Source organism: Pan troglodytes, chromosome 8 (genome assembly GCF_028858775.2).
Source record: "Pan troglodytes isolate AG18354 chromosome 8, NHGRI_mPanTro3-v2.0_pri, whole genome shotgun sequence".
Lineage (NCBI taxonomy): Eukaryota > Metazoa > Chordata > Mammalia > Primates > Hominidae > Pan > Pan troglodytes.
Window position 1 is genome coordinate 24,692,085 of NC_072406.2, and position 24,889 is coordinate 24,716,973.

Genomic DNA, 24,889 nt, shown 5'->3' on the forward strand with positions numbered 1-24,889 from the left:
AAAACCAGCCCTTTCAGGGGAATGGCGGGAAGACCTGGTTGCTTGAGCTGCTCCATATACCCGAGTGTGGCCATTTGCTCCTGAGATGATGGCGGGATGGGAAAAGGAGGGCTTTGTGCGTAACACCATCTAGGTCATTCTAGGGCCTCCTGGAATGTACAGGGAAGGTGAAGGGAGCTGCCTTTCTCTCCTGGCTCCACAACCCACCAGCTCTTCTAGGACCATTGACTTTGTCTTTATTTTACTATTTGGAATAGTGGCAACTTTATGTATATGCATATCATCTTCTGGTTTCCTAGCCTTGCTCTTAAATCACCATTTGATGTGTACCAATTGAGCAGAAATGTGTTTCTTTTTAAATCTGTTTTACAGAGATGTCTGTAAGGTTTTTCAGAGGAAGTTTTCATGGTAATGCTTGAAGTCTTAAATGACAGGTTCCCCTAAAGGTGTTCAATGCAGATTGCACTTTCTCCACAAATGGTCATGTTTCCATTAATCAGCAAGAGGCTTATTCCTATGAGTCTTCTTTGGTCTTCTAGAAGGCTTTGTTGAACTGTCTAACATGCCGTTCAGGGGCTGGGCTGGATTTCCTGCTAAAAGGGTCAGAGGACCAGACATAGTGGCTCACGCCTGTAATCCCAGCACTTTGGGAGGCCAAGGCAGGCGGATCACTTGAGCTCAGGAGTGACTCCTGAGACCAGCCTGGGCAACATGACGAAACTCTGTCTCTACAAAAAATAAGCTGGGTGTGGTAGTGCAAGCCTGTAGTCCCAGCTACCCAGGAGGCTGAAGTGGGAGGACTGCTTGAGCCCATGAGGTCAAGGCTGCAGGGTATTGTGATTTTGCCACTGCACTCCAGCCTGGATGACAGAGTGAGACCTTATTTCAAAAAAAAGTAGCCAGGGTTGGGGGGGGGGGCAGTCAGAGGACTGTATGAAATTAAGGGGCTTACAGGGGACAGTTTCAGTGTCTTTGCTCCTGGAAGTAAAGATGGCAACTTCCTCATAGTTTTAACCTGGGGTACTTTACTTTTGATGTACACATTGCAATAGCATGAGGCTTCCATAGAGTCTTCAGTTTCGGAGATGTCAGCCAGGCTCCCCATGGTAACATGTTAGCTCTTGTCACCTCCCCTCAAGTCTGAACTGTAACAGAGCTGGAGAAGCAACCACAGTTTATGGTGTCTGAGGCAGAAAAGCCAGGAGGAGCCTGAGTGTGAAAGAGCTTGGAAGTGCAGAGGAAGATACCACATTATTCTGTCATATTTCCAGCAGCAAAGTCATCTTGAATATACCCATCTTTCCTTCAGATTATTCCGGCTGGGCATGGTGACTTGTGCCTATAATCCCAGCTACTCAGGAGGCCGGGGCAGGAGGATCGTTGGAGCCCAAGAGTTCAGTGCCAGCCTGGACAACATAGCAAGACTCTATCTCTGAAAAAAAAAACAACAACAAACTTTTAAAAATTATTCTTATGTGTTCAGAATGGTTAACAATATAAAGGAGACATGGCAGTCAGCATCCTCAAACCGGTTGACTTAGCGTTTCCCAATCGTCTTTACCCTAATGGTCGAGTCTGAGAGTGGAGATGAATCTAAGCCATGTTTTTGAGGGATTGAGGCGTTTTACAGTCTCGGCTTACTGACCATTGTCATTCGTGTTTGGTGTCTCTAGGAGTGAGCTGTTGCCGCAGAATGGGCTGCTGGCTCCTGCCCTGCTTCCTGTGATCGAGCCGGCCCTGAGGACTCTGTGGAGATGCCTGTAACCCACCGGAAATCAGACGCATCTGACATGAACTCGGACACGTCCCCCAGCTGCAGGCTCCGAGCCTTCAGCAGAGGCGGCAGCCTGGAGAGTCGAAGCAGCAGCTGTCGCTCCAGAAGCTTCACTTTGGTGAGTGACAGTTTTTCTTTCATGCTTTCCTGTGCCTGGGTCAGTGGATTTTGCCTCAGTCCCTCTCCCTTGAAGGAATATTTTAGCAGATCTTTTTGGGTCAACTAGCTTGATGTTCTGGAATACTTCTTTGTGAAGTGGTTCTTTATTTTTAATCATCTTAAATTTTGCACAAATACAGAGCATTACCCATAGCTATGGAGCAAATCCCTCGCTGTGGCCAGTAACTCATGGCTGCTTAGACCTAGACAGGACCAGGCCCGGGGCAGAAACCAACCCAGGCAGGAGCGCTGCTGAAGAGCTCACACGATAAACACAGTTGACTCTTTTTTTTTTGAGACAGAGTCTCACTCTGTCCTCCAGTGGCGCGATCTTGGCTCACTGCAACCTCCGCCTCCCAACTTCAAGCAGTTCTCCTGCCTCAGTCTCCCAAGTACTGGGATTACAGGCCCATGCCACCACACCCGGCTAATTTTTTTTTGTATTTTTAGTAGAAACAGGGTTTCACCATGTTGGCCAGGCTGATCTCGAACTCCGCCCACCTCAGCTTCCCAAAGTGCTGGGATTATAGGCGGGAGCCACCGCGCCCGGCCTCCCAAAGTGCTGGGATTATAGGCGTGAGCCACCTCGCCAGGCCTCCCAAAGTGCTGGGATTATAGGCGTGAGCCACCTCGCCAGGCCTCCCAAAGTGCTGGGATTATAGGTTTGAGCCACCGCGCCCGGCCACTCAAGCTGATGTTTCACTCCTGTGCAAGTAAAGATGCTTTTGTATCCTTCTCAGAATCCAGACCCTTGCATAGCTTTGGGAACTTTACAAAAAGAGTTTGTGAAGTTAAGAGGATCTCGTACCTTCCCCGGTGAGGACATTCATCTTTCAGGAGAGGGGAGACCATGACACTCACTCCTAGAGGGAGGAGCACAGGAGAGAAATGGTTCCCTGGGCCTCACTAGGAACCACTGGGGGCACCTCTCAGGTCCTCTCCTTCCAGTGGGAACGCCAGTTTCCCTCAGATACACTGAGCCATAAAATTAGCCTCAGTTACGCTGAAGCTAGATATACATGGTATGGGGTAGTTATTAGTAATGACAGAATTTTCTAGACCCCCACTTGCCTATTTTCTTTTTTAAAACCATTATGGTAATATGCGATAAATATTATTTAATTGGCCGGGCACAGTGGCTCACGCCTGTAATCCCAGCACTTTGGGAGGCCAAGGCAGGTGGATAACCTGAGGTCAGGAGTTTGAGAACAGCCTGGCCAACATGGCGAAACCCTGTCTCTACTAAAAATACAAAAATTAGCCGGGCGTGGTGGCGGGCACCTGTAATCCCAGCTACTTGGGAGGCTGAGGCAGGACAATCACTTGAACCAGGAGGCGGAGGTTGTAGTGAGCTGAGATCGCACCACTGCACTCCAGGCTGGGTGACAGAACGAGACTCCGTCTCAAAAGAAATGCCCAGCACCCAAGCAGCGCTGGTGCCAGCTTCTCCTTCCCTGGTGTCCTGTTAGTGTCCAGGTGGGGCGCCATTCCCCTTCATCCTGCCGCCACCATCTTGTTTGGATTCATGCTCCTCCTTCCATCTCCTTCTCTTCTCCGTAGACGTTTAAATTATTTTTTCTTTGATCGCTAAAGGTGAGGTGGTAAAAGGGAACATTCCTTCCTCCTATTGCACACATTTCTTAATTCTACCAGTTTTATGGGCGTGAGTTTGATTTTAAATTAAAGGATTCCTGTTCAACCCAGTTCTTTCCTATCCGGTAAATCATCCAGTAGCACTCCCGTGGTATATGTGATGTTTCTGTCTGTTCCCTGCCGTGCCTGTCCCTGTATATCATAGGGTAGAATAATGGAAACAGCATTGTAAAGCCCACTCATAGGATGCCCATAATTAAGTTACGTCTACATGGTATCTGTTTGGGATCACAGAATTCTGCTGCATATCCAGCCTTAGACCTGTTCTCCTCCTGATGTTGGAGGAATGTTCTGGTCGCGTTTCCTTGCCTTCCCCTCAGGCCTGTTAACTGTTTTCAGGCATTTTCCTCCAGGGACAGTTATTGAGCTAAGTTTACTTGTCATCTTATTATTTCACAGTTGTGTACTTTCCTTTAGAACTAGCAAAATGAGAAAATATGGCATTTAACTTTAAATGACAACTAAAGTGGTTTTTTGTTGTTTTTGTTTAAGACAAGGTCTTGCTCTGTCACCCAGGCTGGAGGGCAGTGGCACAATCATAGCTTACTGCAGCCGTGACCTCCTAGGCTCAAGTGAGCCTCCTGCCTCAACCTCCCAAGTAGCTGGGATAACGGTCGCAGCAGCACCACACCTGGCTAATTTGTTAAATTTTTTTGTAGAGATGAGGTCTTGCTATGTTGAACAGGCTGGTTTAGAATTCCTGGCCTCAAGCAATCCTCCTGCCTTAGCCTTCCCAAGTGCTGGGATTATAGGCATGAGCCACCATGCCCAGCCTGCTGAAAGTTTTTTTTTTTTTTTGCAACCTCTGCCTCCTGGTTTCAAGCGATTCCCCTGCCTCAGCCTCCCGAGTAGCTGGGATTACAGGCATGTGTCACCATCCCCGACTAATTTTTGTATTTTTCCTACTAAAGTTTTTTAAACAGTCACATGACACTTGATTTTCACAGAGCCGCACTTAGCAGCCAGTCCCTATCACAGCATTACAGCGTCTTTAAACGTCATACTCCACTTTTTTGGAAGTGTAAATTCTGAGTGTAGCTATAAGTTTTATTCTAACTCATCAGGTCTTTTTTTTTTATGTGACTTTTCTCTTTAAAACAAAAATCAACCGTAGCAGTCTCTTCAATTAAGCGGTGTCCTTTAATTCCCAAGGTCATGAAAGATTAGTCAACAGCGTTTTTAGGCCTCTAGGTTGTACGATATGTAAATGCACCTCTTAGAAGGCTCTTTAAGTAAAACATAACCTAGTTAGGCTGTGGGTTTCTTAAGAAAGAAAACCTCGTTCCCATTTATAGAGGTTTTTTTTTTTTTTTTTTTTTTTAAGCAAACGTTATTCTTAAGATAAGGCCAGGTGCGGTGGCTCACGCCTGTAATCCCAGCACTTTGGGAGGCCAAGGCAGGCGGATCACGAGGTCAGGAGATCGAGACCATCCTGGCTAAGACGGTGAAACCCCGTCTCTACTAAAAATACAAAAAATTAGCTGGGCGTGTTGGCGGGCGCCTGTAGTCCCAGCTACTGGGGAGGCTGAGCCAGGAGAATGGTGTGAACCCGGGAGGCAGAGCTTGCAGTGAGCCGAGATCGCGCCACTGCACTCCATCCTGGGTGACAGAGCAAGACCCCGTCTCAAAAAAAAAAAACGAAAAAAGAAGAAGATAAAAGATGAACACCTGATTTTAATTGAGAGTACCCTAAAGTTTTAAGTGCTAGTTGGAGTGTCACCTGGTATATAACAGATCTTTGCTCATTAGAAACTTTTCTCCTGAGCCAGTGCAAGTTAAAAATTTAAAAAGTGTCCAGGTTTGGTGACGCACAACTGTAGTCCAAGCTACTTGGGAGGCCTGAGGCAGGAGGATCACTTCAGCCTAGGAGTTAAAGGCCAGCCTGGGCAACATAGCAAGACCCCTATTTCCACACAAAACAAATACATAAATTCTAGAAGATGATCTCAAATATTTTTTAAAGTTAAAATAGCCACTTAAGTAGGATTGTTGACGCTATCTGTATGGCCACAATTATGACTGAGGCTGTTCTAAGAGGGCAGTGAACATGAAGTTTTTATTTCTCAAGAGGCTAGTTGTGTGTGTGCATTTTTTTGGTAAAGAATCCTGCCTGTGAACATTTTTTAATGAAAGGTATAGGTAGAACTAGAATGAGTTGTCCAAATCCTAGAATATGTGGCTACAAAGGCATCCCTTGAATTATGTCTTTTCATTTGAAACATAAGAGGGCAGCTTTGATGTGTGTGCAAGGCGGTGCTTCCTGACAACGTCGGGAGTGTCCTTGTGGAGCTTACTACCTCGAGAGGTGATGCAGGCACAAAATAAAAGGCCCGAGAAGGGCTTGAGACGTCCATATGTGACAGCTCTCCTCTCCATGGCTGCTGCAGGCGGCTCTGGGTGTTTGGTTACCAACGTCACCCTCTAAGGCCTGTGTCTCCAGGGCTCACCTCGTCTCACAAAACCCCCTGGGTGCACGGCAAGGGCACGGTGCTGCCTCACACCAGTGTTCCCAGGCTCTCGCTCTGAATGAGGTCCTGAAGTCGGGTCTGCCTTCACACATCCCGAAGCTTCCTCTAGAAGAAAATAGGATTTGGCTGCTCGGAAAGGGCGGAGAGCTCTCCACTCGCATGGTTCTCAAGGAGCGGAGCTGGAACAGCATGGCTGCTTTTGTGAGGGTGGCTGGGGACATCCCAAGTCTACCTGTTATTTGTTTTTACCTCTGGCTTGGGCAAAAACAGTGATCCAAATTTATGAATGAGTTTTTAGGATTTAATATTTGATGAACTGTCTCGAATCCCCCTCTCCCTACGCCCGTAAGTGCTGTGGCCCTGAAGTCACACAGCGGTCTGTGACCAGGCAGCCGGCAGCTCCTGAGCCACCCTGTTCCTCCAGAGCACTTGACACCTTTGGCCCCACACATGGCTCATGGACTAAGAAGGCATGGCAAGCACTGGGGGACTTCCCACGTGGCCAGGCCAGAGCAAAGTCTGAGGAGTGTGCTAGAAATCCGATGTGCTATTTGCTCTGTGACTTCAGGAGGGGACACTGAACCGGAGAAGCCTCGAGGGAGGAGCCACCCCATCAGCCATAACCCCGCCCTTTCATGCTGCCTTCTCACCCAGCTGGAATCCAAATGGTCCTGGTCAAACAGCTGCTTTAAAACATAACTCAGCAGCTTTTCTAAAAGGCCAATTCAGTCAACATTTCATAAATGCCTACTGCATATAAGAACTGAGAGGTGATGGGACAAGACTCAGTTTGCCCCCTTTTAGGAACTCACCATATAGTGGCGAGGCAGCCATGGAGGACCCAAGCTCATGAGGGTCTCGGAGCGCCTCAAATGCTGCACACTTGGGGTGTGTCTGTCTCAGTCAAGATCTCTCTGTGAGAGAGAGAGAGAGAAGAAAGCAAGATCTGTATTACCTGTTTAAAGACACTGAAGGCAGCCCAGGAGCCCAGCCGTCATCTTGTGAAGCCATTATTCTTTGGTTTTATAATCAAAACTGTACACGTATCTCATTCTTCATGGGTTTGGGTCTCTTTCCTGCCAGAAGTACAGGTTTAAGTGAGCCATCTTGAAACGTGACAGTAGTATCTAGCTAGAAATAACCATTATTGGCCGGGTGCAGTGGCTCACGCCTGTCTGTCATCCCAGCACTTTGGGAGTCCCAGGTGGGTGGATCATCTGAGGTCAGGATTTGGAGACCAGCCTGGCCAACATGGTGAAACTCTGTCTCTACGAAAAATACAAAAATTAGCCAGGTGTGGTGACGCGTGCCTGTAATCCCAGCTGCTCCGGAGGCTGAGGCAGGAAAATCACTTGAACCCAGGTGGCGGAGGTTGCAGTGAGCCGAGATCGCACCACTGCACTCCAGCCTGGGCAACAGATGGAGACTCCATCTAAACAAAAAAAAAAGAAACCATAATTAAACCTTTGTCCCGAAACTGTGGGACGCTCCACCTGCACTTACAGTCTCTCTTCCGAGGTTGCCGAAGTGGGCGCGGCACTCAAGCTGAGCAGGAAGGGGCTGCCTGCATTTTCTTCTCTCTGCCCCTATTCTGTTTCAGCTCCGAGGGGGTCTCTCATCAGGTTGGATTATTAAATCAATAAAGCATTGCTCGAATGTCAGAGAGCTAACTGTGGTGTTTGTAAGAAGACACCACATCACACTCTGCCTAATACCTCGGTACCAGCTAGCCCAGGCTGCCAACTGAGGACACGGGGGTTCAGAGACACCTGGCTCATCTCCAGACATTTTCTTAGCCATCAGCAGCTTTTTTATGATTTTTTTTTTTTCTTTTTGGTCTAGACTAGAGATGAGTTCTGCTGCTTCACATTTTTTTAATCCCTCACAGGGAGTTGCCACAATTGTCTTAGTCTGCAGTTAAACTAAATTTCTTTTTTTTTTTTCCCCCAAGATGAAGTCTTGCTCTGTTGCCCAGAGCTGGAATGCAATGGCACAATCTCAGCTCAGTGCAACCTCTGCCTCCTGGGTTCCAGCAATTCTCCTACTTTAGCCTCCCAAGTAGCTGGGATTACAGGTGGGTGCCACCACGCCTGGCTAATTTTTTTTTGTATTTTTAGTAGAAACGGGGTTTCACCATGTTGGCCAGGCTGGTCTCAAACTCCTGGCCTCTAGTGATTCGGCCTCTCAGAGTGCTAGGATTACAGGCGTGAGCCACCACGCCTGGCCAATTCAGCTGTTTTTTAGGTAGGGGTTACTTCAGTACACGTATTTTAAGCCTTCTCAGCATTTTTGTTCAACCAACCAAAGATTTGATTCTAATCTGTGCTGGTATAGGAATAGCTAGGACTTCTCGACCTGTTGCAGTTTTTTAAAAAGTTGTCATCTAGCTTTTTATTGGGCTGCTGCCCTCAGAGCTTGAATGGGGCTTGGATAGACCTTTTTTCTGCCATCTCTGTGCAGGAGTCAACAGAGATCGGCTAGACTGGGACTTTGTTCTCTACGTGGGGGCTTGTTCTGGTGCATTATAATTACCTTTGTATGTTCAGCATTTTGAGTTTTCTGGTTTGAATGCCCTAGAAATTCTCTCTTCAAAATCATATCATATATTAGGGTAAAAATACATTGCTCACATTCTTGAAGCAAAGCAATATTTCCTTCAGAGACTTGTCATTTCTTGAAGTCAGCATGGTAGGATAGAATATGTGAGGGATGGGCCCGGCACAGTAGCTCACGCCTATAATCCCAGCACTTTGGGAGGCCGAGGCGGGTAGATCACAAGGTCAGGAGTTCGAGACCAGCCTGGCCAATATGGTGAAACCCCATCTCTACTAAAAATAAACAAGTTAGCTGGGCGTGTTGGCAGGTGCCTATAGTCCCAGCTACTCAGGAAGCTGAGGCAGGAGAATCGCTTGAACCCAGGAGGTGGAGGTTGCAGTGAGCCGAGATTGTATGACTGCACTCCAGCCTGGCAACAAAGCGAGACTCTGTCTCAAAAAAAAAAAAAAAAAAAAAAAGGGAGGGATGGTTTTCTAGCCTGTTCTTTTAACATCTGAAGATGTGTATCCTTAAAGAACTGCCATTTACTCCACAATCCAAACTGGTACATTAAAAAACATCATTTGGGCCAAGCATGGTGGCTCATGCCTGTAATCCCAGCACTTTGGGAGGCTGAGGCGGGTAGATCATTTGAGGTCAGGAGCTTGAGACCAGCTTGGCCAAAACGGTGAAACCCCATATCTCTGCTAAAAATACCAAAAAACAAAAAAGGCCGAGTGTGGTGGTGCAGCCTGTAATCCCAGCGATTCGGGAGGCTGAGGTGGGGGAATTACATGAACCAGGAGGCGGAGGTTGCAGTGAGCCAAGATCACACCACTGCACTCCAAGCTGGGAGACACAGTGAGACTGTGTCTCAAAAAAAAAAAAAAAATTTGTGAGAAGGGAATTTTCTTTTCTGCTGTCCGCCGCCTTCTACCTTTCTAACTAATAGGGACAAACTTAACACTTTCTCCAACTCACCCTTGCCCAAGAAAGTGGCTATTTTTGCTTCTCATTTCCTATCTGCATAGTTCCTAGGGACCTGAATCATTAGCAAACACCTCTTCCAACAGCACCCAGCCCTGCAGGAGCCTCCACTGCGGGCTCCAGCTCTCTCCCGCCTCCACAGACCACCAGGCGATGCCTCGTGCTTTTGGATTTTTTACTATAACAGCTTTATCGGGATACAAGTCACATAGCATACAGTTCACCCGTGTAAAGTATACATTCAATGGCATTTAGTGTACTTACATCCCCACAGTCCATTTTAGAATGTTTTCCTCTCCTGAAAAGAAATCATGGCCCATTTGCAGTCACTGCCCATCCCTGCCCCTGCCCTCACCGCCATGACCTGCTCCCCCAGGCCATCTCTTTCTTTTGGGCATCTCCCGAGGGAGGGGTAGACAGATTCTCCCTGCCGAGGGCCACAAGCCTCTTTTCTGACCCTGAGGCCCTGATCCCTTCCCCACCGGCGCTCTCTGCTTCTGCCTCTCCTCTCCTCCCCTCCCAGGGAAGGCAGATGTGGGTTCACTGTGGAGGGTGGCTTCGTCCCCCAGGGTTAGGCAGCAGACAGCCCACAGCATGGCTGGCCCTGCCTTGGGACTCAGGGCACAAGGCCAGACTGACTACAGAGAAGATGCTTGGGATACACACCAGGCGCCCAGCACTCACTCCAGTCCCACACCCTAGAGGGGCTCGGGTAGGTTGAGGATGTGAGAATCTCAGGCTTCCAGGACCTGGGAAGCTGCTCACCAACTGGCTCAGTGAAAATGGATTTTTGGGCTGGGCACAGTGGCTCACAACTGTAACCCCAGCACTTTGGGAGGCCAAGGTGGGTGGATCACGAGGTCAGGAGTTTGAGACCAGGCTGGCCAGCATGGTGAAACCCCGTCTCTGCTAAAAATACAAAAATCAGCCAGGCGTGGTGGCGGGTGCCTGTAATCCCAGCTACTCTGGATCCTGAGGCAGAAAATTGCTTGAACCCAGGAGGCGGAGATTGCAGTGAGCCAAGATCGTGCCACTGCACTCCAGCCTGGGTGACAGAGCGAGACTCCGTCTCAAAAAAAAAAGAAAATGGATTTTTGTCTCATTTTATACAAATAATAAGTAAGAAGAGGAAGAAAGAACCCTGAGGTGAGACCGTGAGCGGAGGAACTCTGGGATGAAATGTATGAGGCCTGTGTGGGGATCCAAGCAAGGGTCAGTTGATGCTTGTTAGTGTGTGATGGGAAACAACAGAACAAAACCAAAAGCAAGTATGCAGCTGGGTCAAGGCCGGGCATGGTGGCTCATGCTTGTAATCCCAGCACTTTGGGAGGCCAAGGTGGGTGAATCACTTGAGGTCAGGAGTTCGAGACCAGGCTGGCCAACATGGCGAAATCCCATCTCTACTAAAAATACAAAAATTAGCCGGGCATGGTGGCGTGCACCTGTAGTCCCAGCTACCCTGGAGGCTGAGGCAGAATTGCTTGAACCTGGGAGGTGGAGGCTGCAGTGAGCTGAGATTGTGCCACTGCACTCCAGCCTGGGCAACAGAGCAAGACTCCTAAAAAATAATAACAAATTATTTCCCATATTCAGTATTTTCTGTACTATAACCAACATGATCTTTCCAAAATGCTGTGTGGATGACTGTGCCTTGTTCCTTGTTGCTTAACTCTCATCCAGTTCTTTCAGGTTATTGACTGACATGTCATTTCCTCTCTGAAGTTTTTCCTACACAGACCCCTTTCCCTGGAAGCGTGGCTTGGTAACCATGCACGCTGTGTTTCCATCACACCCCAGGCTCACCTTGTCATAGGAGTTCCACACTCTAGGGCAGTTGCTGATCTTATCTGAAGCCCTCGTTGGGTGGTAAGCTCTAGACAGCAGGAGCATGATTTATACTGTGGTACTGGATTGTGTGCTTAGCAGGTGCATGTGTGTGGCTGTGATTCAGGGGATGCTGTGGGGGTGGGCTGAGGTTTGAAATCCGGCCGTGAAAGTAGGTGAGATGCAGCCGTGCACGGATGGGTGTTGCTGCCTTAGAAGCCGACATAGGAAGAGCCAGTGATGGACTTGAGCAGGGAGCAAGAAGCGACAAACCATAGCCTGTGGCCCGTAGCTGCCCCCACTCCGTGCTTTTGTAAATACAATTCAGTGTAACAAAAGTGAGGCTCATTCCTTACCTTGGTAGAGTTGAGAAGCTGCTACCCTAAAGCCTGCATAGCCCAGAATATTTACTACCTGGCCCTTTACCAAAGAGTTGGCCATGCCTCCCGAGGAATATAAAGGAGAGAATGGTGGAAAGTTAACTGTGAAGGGTAGGCGGAGCCATAGCAAATACCTAGGAAGACATAGGGCAGAAAACGTGCAAGATGTCTACACTGGAAACTATGAGAAATCATTGAGAGAAATTAAAGAGCCAGATCTGTGCATCTAAACTGTCAGCGCATCAGACTCCCTGGAGGCTGCGTCCAACACAGACTGACAGGCCCAGCGCCTGAGAGTTTCTAATGCGGCAGGTCTGGGATCGGACCCAAGAATGTTTCTGACAAGTTCACAGATGCTGCTTCTGGTCCAAACACCACACTTTGAGAACCACACATCTAAATAAATGAAGCCATGAGCCATATTCATGGGTCAAGAAAAGATCGCAGAGACATCAGTTCTCTGCAATTTGAGAAACTTTCATGCAAATCCCGCTTAAAGTCACCACAGGGGCATGCGTGTGTTTATGTGAATATGGAAATTGACAAACTGATACTAAAATTTATGTGGAAATAAAAAAGGACTAAGAAAGCTAAACAGACTTAAGGAAGACTTTAAGAACTCCAACAAAACCGGAGGACTCTGCCAGATATCAAGACTTACTATAGAATGGGCACAGTGGCTCATGCCTACAATAACACCACTTTGGGAAGCTGAGGCCAGAGGACTGCCTGAGCCCAGGAGTTCAAGATCAGCCTGGGCAATGTAGCAAGACTTTGTCTCTACAAAAAATATATAAAAATTAGCTGGGTATGGTAGTGTTTGCCTGTAGTTCCAGCCACTGGGGAGGCTGAGGTGGGAGGATCGCTTGAGCTGGGGAGACCTAGGCTGCAGTGAGCTGTGATTGTACCACTGCACTGTAGGCTGGGCAACAGAGTGAGACACGGTCTCCAAAAAATCAACAAAAGGCATATACGAAACATCAGTATTTCATTATGTATATGCAAATATTTCAAAATGTGAAAAAATCCAGAACACTTCTTATCCCAAACATTTCCGATGAGGAGTACTCACCTGTATTATGGAGAAAAAAAAGCTCAACATCATTAGTCTTCGTGGAAATGACACTGAAAATCACAGTGAAATATGACTGCATTCCTCTCCTTCAGGGCGCTAGAGCAACCAGCCCTGCCGAAAGCAAGTGTCAGTCAGTACAACCACTTCGGAAAGCTGTGTCCACCCACCCAAGCAGACACACATCTTCAGACCCGGCGATTGTGCATAGGTTTATATCCAACAGGTACGCATTGCTTATCTTCCCTAGCAATGTTCTGCCTGCCTACCTAACCCGTGCCTAGGTATCTCTCCTTTTCCTGAGACATCCTTCTTTCAGGATTAAGCTAATAAGACCAGGCTAGCTTGAGAAATTTGCATGTGTTCTTGTGTTTTCATCCCCAAAACAACAGTGTACTATGCTTTCAACTATAGTCTCTGAAATTGTGTAGACCACAGGCTCTGTATGGGCCTGGGAGTTAGATGCTTTGGGTAGGTGGGCATTTGAATACCTCTCAGATCACAGTGTGGAAAGCATCAGACTACACCACATGGATCAGCTCTCAATCACTTCTGATAAGACAAAAAAAAATACATTAGCAGGGCACAGACGTGCACCTGTAGTCCCAGCATCTCTGGAGGCTGAGGCAGGAGAACCACTTGAGCCCTGGGGGCAGAGGTTACAGTGAGTCAGGATCGCGCCACTGCACTCAACAGCCTGGCAACGGGAGTGAAACCATCCCCCCCACACACACACAAAAAAAGTACAGCAGAAGCAGAGTCCACACTCATAGTATTATAGAGTCAAATAGTCTATAAGGTTTATAAAAGCATCAGTCCGCATGTACCACCTCCACTTCCTACTCAATGGGAGGCAACAGCTCTTAACTCTACCTATTTGTTATTTACCTCCACTATTGACATATTGCTATATGTCCTTTGTTTTTTTTCATGTGTCTGTATTAAGTATGCACAATTTCAATCTGAGACAACTCTGTTATGGTGTCGGTGTGTATATTGCTGTACACAGATGATAGATAAATGCTTTCTCTCACATTAGTTTTTCTGTGGTTGATCATGGTTTCAGTTTTGCTTGCATGGTTTCCTTTGCCACCGTTGGGCTTGTTGTGAACTAGACTACTTGCTGAGCGCACAGGTGGCTTCCTGGGGAGCCCTCGTTATTCTGGGATTCCCTGCAGCTTTCTCATGTGGACGCTTCTGTTACCTGGCTCCGTGTCTTCTGTCTGGGTTTACTCCGTGTTTAGAGGAACAGCTACCCTTCCTGACTACCCTGCAGTGGCTTCCTCAGACAGGCTGACATGGGAGATCAGATTGAAGACCTTCCATGACTTAAAAACACCTTTATTCTTCCATAGTTCTAATTAATAATCGGATTATGTATAGGATCCTAGTTCACAATTTATCCGGGTTTTGAGCCCCCATTGTCTCCCGGCTTCTGGTGTTGCTGCTGAGAAGTCTGTTGCTGTTTTCTGATTCCTGATCTTTTGTTTGTTTAAATTGTTTGGAAGTTATTTCAAACTTAATGAAGTTGTAAGAATAGTACAGAGAACTCCCAGCTACACTTTAATTAGATTCACCAATTTTTAAATTTTTTCCACATTTTAACATGTGCTCTCTCTATATACACAACACACGCACACTTTATTTTTTCTGAACCATTTGAATGTAGTTGCTACATAATGCTCCCCTCAATACTGAGGTACATTTTAAAAACAAGGATATTATTCTCTTACGTAACTTAGGCAGTTATCAAATTCTGATTTCTGAATTTTTTTCTTTTTTCTTTTTTTTTTTTTTTTTTTTGAGACAGAGTCTTGTTCTGTCACCCAGGCTGGAGTGCAATGGTGCAATCTTGGCTCACTGCAACCTCTGCCTCCCAGGTTCAAGTGATTCTCCTGCCTCGGCCTCCCAAGTAGCTGGGATTACAGGTGCACACCACCATGCCCGGCTAATTTTTGTATCTTTAGTAGAGACAGGGTTTTACCATGTTGGCCAGCCTGGGCTCGAACTCTGGAGCTCGAGTGATCCACCCACCTCAGCCTCCCACAATACTGGGATTACAGGCATGAGCCACCGCACCTGGCCTCTGATTTCCGATCTTTTGTATGTGACCTGCTTTTTCACTCTGGGAAGCTTTCCAGATCTTTTCTTGGCTTTCAATATTCTGAAATGTCACAATGCTGCATACCTTGGCATGGGTCTGTTTGATTTTTATTCATTAGGTTGTACACTAAGGACCCCTTTCAGTTTGGAAACTCACGTGTTCCTGTTTAGGGGCATTTCCCTGAATTATTTTATTTTATAACTTCTTCCTCTCATTTTCTCTGATTTCTCTTTCTGGAACTCTCATTATTCACATAGTGGCCCTCCCAGATCCATCCTTTGATTTTCTTATCCTTTTTTTTCATAGTTTTCTGATTTTACAACTTTATCTTTTAGGCTTTTATTTAGTTTTTCATTTTTTTGTGCTGTTAGTATTTTTTATTTATTTCTAAGTCTTCTTTTGTCCTGTAAAGAAAAAAAATCATGCTGTTTATGGATTCAGTATCCCCTCTTATCTGACAACTGATGATAGCCTTTTTGAAGTTTTCCATCACTCCACATAGTTCATTTCCTGTAAGTTGCTTTTTTATCCTTTGATTTTGATAGCTGTTTCACATTAACAGTTTTCCTCAAATGCTCGGTGGTTATTAGATATCTGTGCATACTCCAGAGTAGGACAGTAAGAAACTGCTGCACAGTTCTACACTGGGATTCGTTGACTGTAATCTTTACCTGTGGATTGATCTTGCTGGGGAACCCTGGGGATCAGCCTTTTTTGGCTCTTGGATTCCTCGGGTTCCCCGGAGATGACGTGCACAGTCCTCCGTCTGGAGGGCGGTCACTTGGCTGCACTGACAGCCCACACTGTTAACACGGCACTCCACCGTCAGCTTTGCTCCGTGGCCCCACTTCAGGGTTCCTCTGTCACCTTTTTTGAGAGTAACTGGCGAGTATTGTGCCGGGATGAGCTCATTGCTTCTGAAAGAGACTTTCAAACAGTTCAGCTCTCTTCACCGTCACCTCGCCCACACTTCCAGAGCCACTCAGCACCTCCAGGGCCTGAGCTTCTGGGCAGTTCTTCGGGACGCAGCAGGTGGGTCACTGGCTTTCCTGGGCCTTCTCAGTCAGTTTCCACCTGTCCTGCTCTCCGGCTGCCCTGCTTTTGGCTGTTGGATTCTTCAAGTTCCCCAAAGATGATGCGTGCTCCACCATCTCTCTTCCTGTTATTTTGTCGTTGTGATTTGTGCCTTAAAAAAAAAATCCCTTCGTTTTAGTAAGGTTTCTGGTGAGAAAGGAGATAAATATGTGAGTTCAATCCACCATCTTTAAGCAGAGGTTTCCCGTGATTATGGAAAAACAAGTGTGTCGGATAGCAGTAGGCTGACTGCAGCTCTCCAGTGTGCTCCCGAAAGGGTGCTTTTTGTCATTGACTTGCTAGGAACCCCAAGGCGAGGGCCCGTTATAACAGCTTTGAGGCTCTGTTATTTGCTCTGCCTTTCGGAACACGTTCTCTTCCGTCTGGGTGATGGAGAGGCACACGCAGGCACTGTGTGGCAGGGTACTCTCGGGATACAGTGAGTTCCGCCCTGGGCTATGGACCAGTCCCAACTTTGCTTCAGCTTTTGTCTCTTTAGTGAAGCCAGTGTTTGTTTTCTCTCTTCTGTTCCCAATCCCTGTACTCTAGGATGATGAGAGCCTGAAGTACCTCACCCATGAGGAAAAGGACGTCCTCCTGTTTTTTGAAGAGACGATTGACTCCCTAGACGAGGACTTTGAGGAGCCAGTGCTGTGCGATGGAGGAGTGCGCTGCCTCTGCTCCCCATCTCTGGAGGAGAGCACCTCCAGTCCCTCCGAGCCTGAAGATGTCATCGACTTAGTGCAGCCAGCACCTGGCGCCGGGGAAGCCGAGGGCCTTCCAGAGGGGACCCAGGCAGCAGGTGAGGGGGAAGACAGGCCATCCCTGGGATGTGGTTTCCTGGTGTCTGTGAGACCCAGAGATACTTCTTTTGTGTTCCCCTGTGTTTGCCAGTAGAAGTTGTTGAGTCTTACCAGATTTTTATAGGGGAAAATAATCCTTGGCAGTTTCATCATCCAGCAAAGGGAAATGCCAGAGGGACTAGAATAAAGAATGGAATGGGCCGGGCGCGGTGGCTCAAGCCTGTAATCCCAGCACTTTGGGAGGCTGAGGCAGGTGGAGGATCATGAGGTCAGGAGATCGAGACCATCCTGGCTAACACAGTGAAACCCCGTCTCTACTAAAAAATACAAAAAATTAGCCAGGCATGGTGGCGGGTGCCTGTAGTCCCAGCTACTCAGGAGGCTGAGGCAGGAGAATGGCATGAACCCGGGAGGCAGAGCTTGCAGTGAGCTGAGATTGTGCCACTGCACTGCCAGCCTGGGGGACAGAGTGAGACTCCGTCTCAAAAAAAAAAAAAAAAAAAAAAAAGAATGAACTGGGCACATAAGCGGAGTTTACATTTTTTTAAATACACAATGCATACATGCACAGAAAGAAAATTGGAAATGGCTTCCAGGTAATTATTCTATTTTACAGGCTGGGCGCCATGGATCACTTGAGGCCAGGAGTTCAAGACCAGCCTGGCCAACAGGGTGAAATCTCATCTCTACTAATAATACAAAAATTAGCTGGCGCACACCTGTAGTCCCAGCTGGTCTGGAGGCTGAGGCACAAGAATCACTTGAACCTAGGAGGTGGAGGTTGCAGTGAGCTGAGATCGTGCTACTGCACTCCAGCCTGGGTGGCAGAGCGAGACCCTGTCTCAAAAAAAGAAAGAGAATCTAATACCACTGCTGACGTGGCAGGAGGTGGAGCTCGGTAATGCGAGCCATGGGTAGAGGCTGTAGATACAAATGAAGCTTCACTCGCTCACCACTCACGTCCTGCTGTGCGCCCCAGTTCCTAACAGGCCAGACTAGTACCAGGGTTGTTGGGGATCCCTGAGCTGGAGGGAAATGGGCGGAGAGAAATATCTTCCAGTTTTTTTCCCCGATTGGAAAGGATACTGGAAACAAATGTGGCCAAGGGGTTAACATTGGAAGGGATGAGGAAACATTACTTTTGCCCTGGTAAGGATAAAATACTGTCATTTGTCTTGAGCCACTAGAAATAAAGTGTGTACACATGTATGTCTTTTAAGCAAGGCTATGTATTACTCAGAACTTCACATACTACGGTTATGGATTCCATGTAAATATGGAGCTTGGTTTGCAGCCATCTCTTCAAAGAGGAGAAGTAATGTACTGTACATTTTTACTGTACTTCTGCTTCGAAATAGAGTTCCAAAAGTAATTTGAACCAGCCGATCCTTTTAAAATGTGAGATCACGTAGTCATGCCAAGGAAAACACTCTTTGAAAAATCAGCTACACCTGTCCATCTGTTCTCTAACATTATATTTTCATAACAATTTTTCATTTTTCTGAGACAGGAACTCGCTCTCTCACCCAGGCTGGAGTGCAATGGCACAGTCCTGGCTCACTGCACCCTCCAACTCCTGGGTTCAGATGATCCTCCCACCTCAGCCTCCCAAGTAGCTGGCACTAAAAGCATGTGCCACCATGCCTGGCTAATTTTTTTTTTGTAGTGATGGGGGTCTCACTATGCAGCCCAGGCTGGTCTCGAACTCTTGGGCTCAAGTGATCCTCCCACCTCAGCTTCCCAGATTGCTGGGACAGGTGTGAGCCACCACACCTGGCATATTCATAACAACTTTAAGTGCCCACAGAGTACAGAGGAACATAAAAAGATACGAATTTCAGGTTTTTTGTTTTGTTTTGTTTTTTCTGAGACAGAGTCTCACTGTGTCACTCAGGCTGGAGTGCAGTGGTGCCATCTCAGCTCACTGCAACCTCCGCCTCCCAGGTTCAAGTGATTCTCCTGCCTCAGCCTCCAGAGTAGCTGGGACTATAGGCACATGCCACCACGCCCAGCTAATTGTTGTATTTTTAGTAGAGACAAGGTTTCACCACGTTGGCCAGGCTGGTCTTGAACTTCTGGCCTCAAGTGATCCACCTGCCTCGACCTCCCAAAGTGCTGGGATTACAGGTGCGAGCCACCGCGCCCGGCCCAGTGTTGTATTGAGAGACAGATGCATAAGTACAGCAGTGCCAGGTGATCTGTGACTGATACATGCTATGTAAGGACTCAGAGGCAGGCCTGTTAAATTCTCTGTCATAGAGGAAAGTGACACAGCTACATGTCCTTCATCCAGAAAGACCTGCTGGTGTCGGTGTGTGCCACACACTTTCTAGCCTCAATTTCCCCTTTGTAAACTCCCCTGATGAGTTGGTCACTACTTGCGTCCTGTCCCAGCCTCAGGGGCTGGAGCCTCAGCAGCCCACATGGACGGAATGTCTCCTAGGTGTGGACTGTCTGACTTGCAGGGCTATCGTGATTTGTCCCTTATCAGCGTGAGGTCATGAGCATGACATACCACCTTCTCCTTCCCTAGTCCCGGGAACAGGGAGAGAGGAGTTGACTCACAGGCAGCACCGGCGAAGTTGGTGTCAGGTCCAGGTTGAGGCTCTTTTCAGTTCAGTGAGAGGGAACTTCATGCATTTACTTTCACGTGGGCCGGTGGCTCACAGGCTCCTCCCTCGTCTTCCAGGGCCTGCACCTGCTGGGAAGGAGCACAGGAAACAAGATGCTGAGACTCCTCCACCTCCGGACCCCCCGGCTCCCGAGACCCTTCCTGCGCCACCACCCCTGCCTAGCACCCCCGATCCCTCCAGGAGGGAGCTGCGCGCCCCCTCCCCGCCGGTGGAGCACCCCAGACTCCTGCGCTCTGTTCCCACGCCCCTCGTTATGGCGCAGAAGATCTCCGAGAGGTTGGCGGGGAACGAAGCCCTCTCGCCCACCTCCCCGTCCAGGGAGGGCCGGCCCGGGGAGTGGAGGACACCTGCCGCCCGGGGGCCCCGCAGTGGAGACTCTGGCCCGGGGCCCAGCCACCCGGCGCAGCCCAAGGCACCCCGCTTCCCCAGCAACATCATCGTCACCAACGGCGCGGCCTGGGAGCCCCGCAGGACCCTGTCCAGGGCGGCCGTCAGCGTACAGGAGCGCAGGGCGCAGGTGTTGGCCACCATCCACGGCCACGCCGGCGCCTTCCCCGCCGCGGGGGACGCGGGTGAGGGGGCCCCAGGGGGCGGCTCCTCCCCGGAGCGGGTGGCACGTGGCCAGGGCCTGCCGGGCCCCGCTGAGAGTCTCCGGGCAGGGGGTCAGGCTCCGCGGGGCCCGGCGCTGGCCAACGGCTTCCCAAGTGCGCACGAGGCCCTGAAGAGCGCACCCAGCTCCTTCGCGCCCGCCGGGAAGTCCCTCTGCTTCCGCCCTGGCCCGGCCCTGCCCAGCACGCGGGCCCGCCAGAGCTTCCCCGGGCCCCGGCAGCCCAACGGCGCCCAGGACTGGCGCCGCGCAGCCTCCCTGCCCCGGCCCCAGGGCATCACCGTGCAGTTCGCGGGCCGCGGCTCCTCGGAGGAGGCGCGCAGGGAGGCCCTGCGGAAGCTGGGGCTGCTCAGGGAGAGTTCGTGAGGGCCGCGCGGGCTCCGGTCCGCCCTGTTTCTCCCCACCCTGAAGAGAAGGTGAAAGAGTCGCTGCACCCAGGAGCTGTTTGGCCTAAAATGGAAGTGACAGCGGGAGCCCCTGCCCTCTGTGGCGCATCAGAGTCTAGAGGTGCCTGGCTGGGGCCTCCTGGCTGAGTCCGCACCGCAGGCTCCAGCCACCGGCACAGAGAACTCTTCCCTAAAGGAATCTGGCCGAGGGCTTGTCTCCCTTTTCCCAAGAACTGAGAGAGAGAATAACCTGTTAGACCCATAGGTTTCCGTGATGTGTAAATGCCATCTTTTGGGGGTTGGGAGGAGCAGGACTGGTCTGATTATCATTCTTGAGTCTCATCTACCCTATTCTCGAAGTACATGACATGAAAGTTCAGATCCCTTCCACTCAGGATTCTCGCCGCCTTTTCTAAGAAAATAATAAAAAAAAAATGCTTGTTTCATTTTTTAATGTCTTACTATACTTTTGTTTTTGAAGGGTGAGGCATCATGGTACTTTGCTTTTGTTTCTTGACGTACTTTAGTTTGCCCAGTTTTGTTTTTTACTGAAAACTGAAATGAAACCTTTAGATATTGAGTTTTGGGAGTGAAATGGAAAGGTAATTTTGAGAAAGCAAGTCTCATCAGACTCTGAGGTCTGGGACGTGTGCGTGAGCCTGTGTTTGTGTGTGTATGTTTTTAGATACGTACGTGTCAACACATACATGCCTAGGTATCCTGTGTGTCCACATGCATCGTTATTACATAAATAGAAACTTCTGAACACCCTCCTAAGTCACTACAGGATGCCAGCGCTTCCTATTCTTGGGTAGACAGAGCCACCTCAGCATCCTGATGGATGATACAAGAAATTGTTACTTCCTAGTATGGAAGTGTCTTAAGGACACGTCTCCATGATATTTTGGTGAACCCAAAGTGCTTTTTCCTCAACAAAATGTTCCTCTGTTCCCAGTTAAAGTAATATTCCCTGCTTCCAAGTAAGCAAGACTGTTCACTAAAGAAGGAACTTTTTAGAAAACTAATCTCCTTTATCATCTAATTTTAGTTCTGCATGTTCCGAGGTAGCCAGTCAACAGAAGGAAGCAAAAGATTCTTAAAGTTCCACCGACTGTCATGTTCCACAAGCAAGATCTCAGAGTAGGGAAAAACCAGTGAACGAGGTTACATAGCAGGAAAAGAACCGGTTTCCTCCCAGACTATGTCTTACACGCTGAGTTATGCCACAAGCGTTATTATCAAAACTATTTAAGGCCGGAGTCTTAGACCTCTAAAAATAGACAGGAAGGGCTGCCCTGAGCAGTCACACCCTTGTGTTTTTATGTCTCCGCCAGCGCCGTAACAGAGCCTGTTTCTTTCCCGTTGAGTATTACTTAAATTCAGACTTAAATGTGCTATGAAGGGCATTTTTCATAGTATCCCATTTGCCTTGTAAGTTATATAAAGTGCATGATTATAATTTTTTCCTTAGAAATGCAATATTTAGTTTCATCCAGCTCTTATTCTCATGAATAATAACCTCATAGATTCTTGATCTTAATTTAAATAGGTGCTTTAATTTTACAGCTTTCAAAAGTAGTTAATGTAAATTTTACTCCTGTTAATGCTGGATTGGTTTAAAGGATTTATAAGGGCTGTGTTTACTCTTTACAAAGCAAGATGCCGTACAGTGTTCAATAATAGAAGGTCTTGATACAACCGACATTGTAAATATTCTTTATACATGAGGACTGCGTCTTTTTCACTGACCCTATGATTTCACTGTGAGTAGGGTGAACTGGACTGCATATTAGTTTATTTGTTGCCATAATCACATATTTGAAAAATAAATTTAAGAGTTTTTTCTTAAGCTTGTTTTTGCATTGCATGCTATATTCTCAGTTACTTTCTTTTAAATGGTTATACCCTTTCCTTCTATTTGTTCATAATTTCTTCTCTTTATTCATAGTTACACTGACTGTCACCCTGGTCATTTCTTGTGTCTAAAACCCTACTAATTATAGCCATATGTTTTGCACAAAGTTCAAATTATAGCTGCTGCTAAACTAACCTTTAAGTGTACTTATGTTAGCAAACCCAGTTTGTGGAGAGGCATTAGTTTCCTTGCCATAATTACGTGATGTGATTTCTTAAAGGTCATCTGGTTCATGGTAATTTGAAAGACCGTGCATATCTCAAAGCAAAACCGTAATGGAAAGGAAAGATGAAGTGTTAAATGCCCCACTTTTTCCCCCAAGTTATGCTTGAAATCATTCTCCACTTTTACAAAACTCTTTATCTTAATGCTTAAATCAGAAAAAAAAAAAAAATTACCCTTTTTTTTTTTGAGATGGTCTTGTCTCCCTCTTCCCAAGAACTGAGTGAGAGAATCACCTTCGCCCAGGCTGGAATGCAGTGGCATGATTTTGGCTCACTGCAACCTCCGGCCTCCCGAGTAGCTGGGATAATAGGAACGTGCCACCATGCCGGGCTAATTTTTGTATTTTTAGTAGAGATGGGGTTTCACTATGTTGGCCAGGCTGGTCTCGAACTCCTGACCTCATGTGATCCCCCTGCCTTGGCCTCCCAAAGTACTGGGATTACAGGCATAAGCCACTGCCCCAGCCATATCCTTTCCTTTTCAAAAGGTGTGTGCAAATGGCCAAACCAGAGTCCCACGGGCAGATGGCAACACCAAACACAGGATCACAGCATCAGCCGCAGTCCTCTCCTTCTCCTCCCCTTTCTGATACTTGGTTCCTAGCATGCATACCCAACTTCGTGAGACTGGCAGAAATGTTGATCTTTGCTTCTCCCCTGCCCGCATTCTCCTGTAAGGCTGGCTGAGGAGAGAAGGGACAGGAAAGACAGACACAGATCCTGGGATGCTTTCATCAAGAATTTGGGGGACAACTTCTCCATGGTGTTTAATGATAGAGCCCTCGGCTTCATGAATTATTGACCAAACTCACAGGCATCTGAGGGCGGCCCCAGGCATGGGGCTCGCAGCCTACACTGCCTGCCTGCTCTTCAGCCCCTCCTGGGCTATACAAGCTGTCTTCTGACTCTAGGATTCCTCACTCAAAATTCCTGGTGCAGAGTTCCACTGTAGGATGCCTATTTGAAACCAGCTGTAAAGAGCTGAGCAGAGGTGATGAGCAAGGCCTTATGGAAACCTTAGGATTGACTGTTTTATTAAAAAACACAAAATCGGAAATACATTCTCTTGGCTGGTGGCTCATGCCAGAAATTTGGGAGGCTGAGGTGGGGGGAATCGATTGAGCCCAGGGGTTCGAGACCAGCCTGGGCAATATAGTGAGTCCCTATCTCTACAAAAAAAAAAAAAAATAGCCCAGCCTGGTGGCATGCACCTATAGTCCCAGTTACTAGGAGGCAGAGGTGGCAGTATCGCTTCAGTCCGGGAGGTCAAGGTTGCAGTTAGCCGAGATCTTGCCACTGCACTCCAACCTGGGCAACAGAGCGAGACCTTGTCTCGAAAAAAGAAAAAAGAAATGGATTCTCCTTAAATTTCCACACCTCTGGCTGTGAGGATTCTGACTTGTCAGAGGATTTGGTGGAGTTTTTTTTTAATATACAATAGGTAATCTAAGGAAATCAGTTATTTAATGGTTAATAAAGAGGAATGAAAGAGAAAGATAAAATATGACAACAATTTACTTTTATCGAGAAACTCCTGCCAGGCGCCGCGGCTCACGCCTGTAATCCCAGCAATTTGGGAGGCCGAAGTGGGCGGATCACAAGGTCAGGAGATCGAGATCAGCCTGGCCAACATAGTGAAACCCCATCTCTACTAAAAATACAAAAAGTAGCCGGGCGTGGTGGCAGGCGCCTGTAGTCCCAGCTACTTGGGAGGCTGAGGCAGGAGAATGGCGTGAACCCGCGAGGCGGAGGTTGCAGTGAGCCGAGATTGTGCCACTGCACTCCAGCCTGGGCGACAGAGCGAGACTCTGTCCCCCCCAAAAAAAAGAAACTCCTAACTGCTGTGCTGTTTTCCCGATGGTGACTCCCCTCAGGAAGGCACTGTTTCTCTGCGTGTATTTATCGCTGTGACGTGGCGAGATTAATAAACTTGTTTTCCCCTAAACTGCTTCCCTGAGTTCTTAAACTTCTGTCATCAAAGAATGGTGAACTCTGAGGGAGCAGTCGCCTTGTTTTCCTGTTTCTTCTCATCTTGCCTGTGGTCCCCGCCAGGGCTGCTGGGGGGAGAAGGAGGGGGAGGAGGAAGGGGAGGAGTTGGGAGTGCTCACCTGGAGAGGTTTGTGTTTTCATTGAAACGACAAGTCACCAAACAGGTTTTGTGTCTTCTCTTCACAAGGCTTTTCTCTCCCCTGCTTTTAAGTAGGGGGAACAAGTTCCATCTCCTTTTCTAATCTGCTAGTTGGACAAGCCCTGCTTTCAAATAGCTGAGGAAAGAAGACAGAGCTGCGAGC

The 24,889-nt window shown here is 48.0% G+C and overlaps 1 protein-coding gene and 1 long non-coding RNA gene across 8 annotated transcripts in view; one reads left to right on the forward strand and one right to left on the reverse strand.

Annotated features, from left to right (window-relative positions):
- PROSER2 (proline and serine rich 2) overlaps positions 1-20,913 on the forward strand; it is a 47,987-nt gene extending 27,074 nt beyond the window's left edge. For 2 of the 3 annotated variants that reach the window (XM_063781384.1, XM_063781385.1), the window contains exons 2-5: positions 1,674-1,892; positions 16,580-16,832; positions 19,523-20,083; positions 20,134-20,913. In XM_063781384.1, the coding sequence (XP_063637454.1) occupies positions 1,755-1,892; positions 16,580-16,832; positions 19,523-20,083; positions 20,134-20,606 (1,425 nt within the window). In that variant the 5' untranslated portion in view covers positions 1,674-1,754 and the 3' untranslated portion in view covers positions 20,607-20,913. Of the gene's footprint in view, positions 1-1,673; positions 1,893-16,579; positions 16,833-19,522 lie in introns of all 3 variants that reach the window. The other variant, XM_001135699.8, reaches the window with a different exon arrangement.
- Positions 1,005-20,054, reverse strand: LOC104008102 (uncharacterized). Of its 5 annotated transcripts, XR_010146808.1 has the most exons (8): positions 19,967-20,054; positions 19,399-19,534; positions 12,853-12,966; positions 9,841-9,874; positions 7,365-7,486; positions 6,867-6,968; positions 6,034-6,159; positions 1,005-1,432 (listed from the first exon to the last, which is right to left on the reverse strand). It is a non-coding gene; the product is annotated as an uncharacterized LOC104008102 (long non-coding RNA). The 5 variants fall into 5 exon arrangements; XR_010146806.1 differs by lacking the exon at positions 9,841-9,874; XR_010146807.1 differs by lacking the exon at positions 9,841-9,874 and having other exon boundaries at positions 19,399-19,531; positions 19,967-20,024.
- Positions 20,914-24,889: the final 3,976 nt, after the last annotated feature.